This window comes from Clupea harengus, chromosome 17 (genome assembly GCF_900700415.2).
Source record: "Clupea harengus chromosome 17, Ch_v2.0.2, whole genome shotgun sequence".
Classification (NCBI taxonomy): domain Eukaryota; kingdom Metazoa; phylum Chordata; class Actinopteri; order Clupeiformes; family Clupeidae; genus Clupea; species Clupea harengus.
In genome coordinates, this window is record NC_045168.1 from 10,824,861 (window position 1) to 10,827,360 (window position 2,500).

The 2,500-nt window shown below is 38.8% G+C and overlaps 1 protein-coding gene across 2 annotated transcripts in view; it reads right to left on the bottom strand.

Annotated features, from left to right (window-relative positions):
* The window catches only part of LOC105889255 (guanine nucleotide exchange factor VAV3), a 77,147-nt gene that overhangs the window by 39,002 nt on the left and 35,645 nt on the right, over positions 1 to 2,500 (bottom strand). For both annotated transcript variants that reach the window (XM_031584365.2, XM_031584366.2), the window contains exons 5-8: positions 1,887 to 1,995; positions 1,372 to 1,467; positions 974 to 1,042; positions 770 to 873 (exon numbers count right to left, since the gene is read on the bottom strand). In XM_031584365.2, coding sequence (XP_031440225.1) covers positions 770 to 873; positions 974 to 1,042; positions 1,372 to 1,467; positions 1,887 to 1,995 — 378 coding nt within the window. The remainder of the gene's footprint in view (positions 1 to 769; positions 874 to 973; positions 1,043 to 1,371; positions 1,468 to 1,886; positions 1,996 to 2,500) is intronic.

Consider the following 2,500-nt stretch of genomic DNA (forward strand, 5'->3'; position numbering starts at 1 on the left):
AGTTTAGGGACAGATAACTTTTATAATACTTTCATTATATTTTATTAGTGCTGTCAGTTTAACGCATTATTAACGGCGTTAACGCAAACCCATTTTAACGCCGTTAATTTTTTTATCGCGAGATTAACGCGATTTCTTTTTTTTTTTTTTTTTAGATTAACATTCTTTTTGGCCTCGCAAACTGTGTAGTTGGCTAACGTTACGGTTTGAGTGAATGGTGAGCGCGATACGGCGAAATGGATGATAAAAAGCTTCTGAATGGAAAGTTTACTTTTAAAAGTTGTGAGCTTCACTGTTGTCTGAAAATGTCAACAGGCAGCTGGCTGAAAGCAAAGAAGTAGTAGGCTTACCTTTTATTGGTAACCTAACTGTTACAGTTCATTGTTTCTGAAATAAGAGGCCTGACTGCTATGTTCCCAGCAAACTTGGAAAAAAGAAAATATTAAGCCATGGTTTAACTGCACTATAGGCTGAGTCCTTGTTTACCTGAAATGTGCACTTTATAATTTTATTTCGTACCGCCCTGTTTGGCAATGTTGGTTTTCAATAAAATAAAACATTTGCATAAAGCAAGCCAATCCACTTTTCCATGTTGATAAGGGCATTAAAATGAAAATAAAATGATGGAAAAAATAAATAAACGAAGGGACATTTAGAATAGATAAAAATTTGCGATTAATCGAGATTAATTTGGAGTTAACTATGACATAAATGCGATTAATCGTGATTAAATATTTTAATCGTTTGACAGCACTATATTTTATATTACTTCTCCTTGTAGCTGAGGAAGACCAGGTAGAGGTTCTTGGCGCTATTGAGCGTGACAGAATCCTTCACCTCTTCAACGAGTCTCTTGTGCACTTGAACAAGTTCCTGTGAGGATAAGGCAGGACAAAGTTAGAACCTTCATGGTCTAATACCATATGAACAAGAGAAACGTCTCAAGACTTGTGAAACAAAACCAGGTACTTACGGGAATATTCACAAAGACTGTGTCGATTTCCACCGGAGAGAGAAATGTTTTAAGAGGCTTTAAGAAGTACTGTAAAAGAAAAATACCAAATGTTTAAATTTGAGACATGGAATGGGTTAGCTATTCTATTAATATGCTAAAGCTATTGAAGCTTGTGTGTGCGGGATGAAATACGAGAACATGATATGTAAAAAGCAGACATTTCATGTTTTGTGAGACAGCAGACATTTTCATGAGTTCCGGTTTTAAAAATATTCAAGAAATATTACCAATCCAATTGATCCAAAAGAATTTAAAGACAAAGTCTCATTATTTGCAGGGCAACGCTAACTATCCAATCACACTTTCTCTCTCCCTTGCATATCTCTCATGAGTCCATAAGGTAGTGTGGGCCTTGCCTTCTCAATCGAATCCAGGGTTTCAGTGTATTTCTCCTCTGTCTGTTTGATCTCTGTAAGGCAGCAGCTCCTGATGTCCGTCTCAGTAGTCTGTTTCTATAATTACACCAGACACGCACGGCACCCAATCACACACACAGAGAGAGAGAGAGAGAGGGAGAGAGAGAAATGGACATCAACACGAGCCAAAGGGACATAGGCTAAACCCTAGAGGAAGGGCACTGAGAACGGAGAGAGAGACATAGAGAGCGAGAGAGTGAGAGAGGCTTAGATAATGGTTGAGAAAGAGAACGGAAACTGAATAAAAACACACTGCCAAGGGCACACAACCAATCTTTTATACCTAGAGGCAAATCAAATTCAGTGGGTACATTTAAAAAACACGCTATCTAAAAGCAAGGCAATCTAAGGTGCCACAACAGAACCCCACAGAGCTAAACCTCCACAGTGGTGTGAGCTCACTGCGACCCTGAGGTCAGTGTGAGTGTTGAAGTGAAGGTGAAGGTTCCACTCACCGGCGGTGGCAAACTCTCAGTCTTCATCAGGTCCTCGTACACCTCCTCTCCCTCACCGTCATCGTACACACAGTCATACAGGTCCTCCTCGTCCTCTACCCCATTCTCACTGCAGACAGACAGACAGACAGAGAGAGAGACAAAGAAGACAGACAGACAGACAGACAGACAGACAGACAGACAGACAGACAGAAGACAGACAGACAGACAGAAGATAATATGTAGTTGTTGTCATCATGCCAGTACATTCTCAAAAATAGTAGTAAAAGCATTTTCCTCCATGCGGTATTTTGCAGTGCACTAAAATTATGTTGCTGTTCAGTGGTACATTACTTGTTTACTTAAACTGAAATGATCATATAATAATCATATGACAATTATTTAATCAGACACATGATCTTTTAGATCTTTTGATTTCATTCACTTATATAATCATGTGCTACCGCTATGTGTTGACAAAAATACAAAGGGAAAAAGATCATCCACCAGAGGCCTAATGCAACGCTTTCATGCAGATACAATCATTAACATTCAGTGCAATAGGTAACGGAAGGTGCAGTACATGGAATAATGAATGGATATCAAGAAGACTATAATTCTGTCTGTTTCATGTT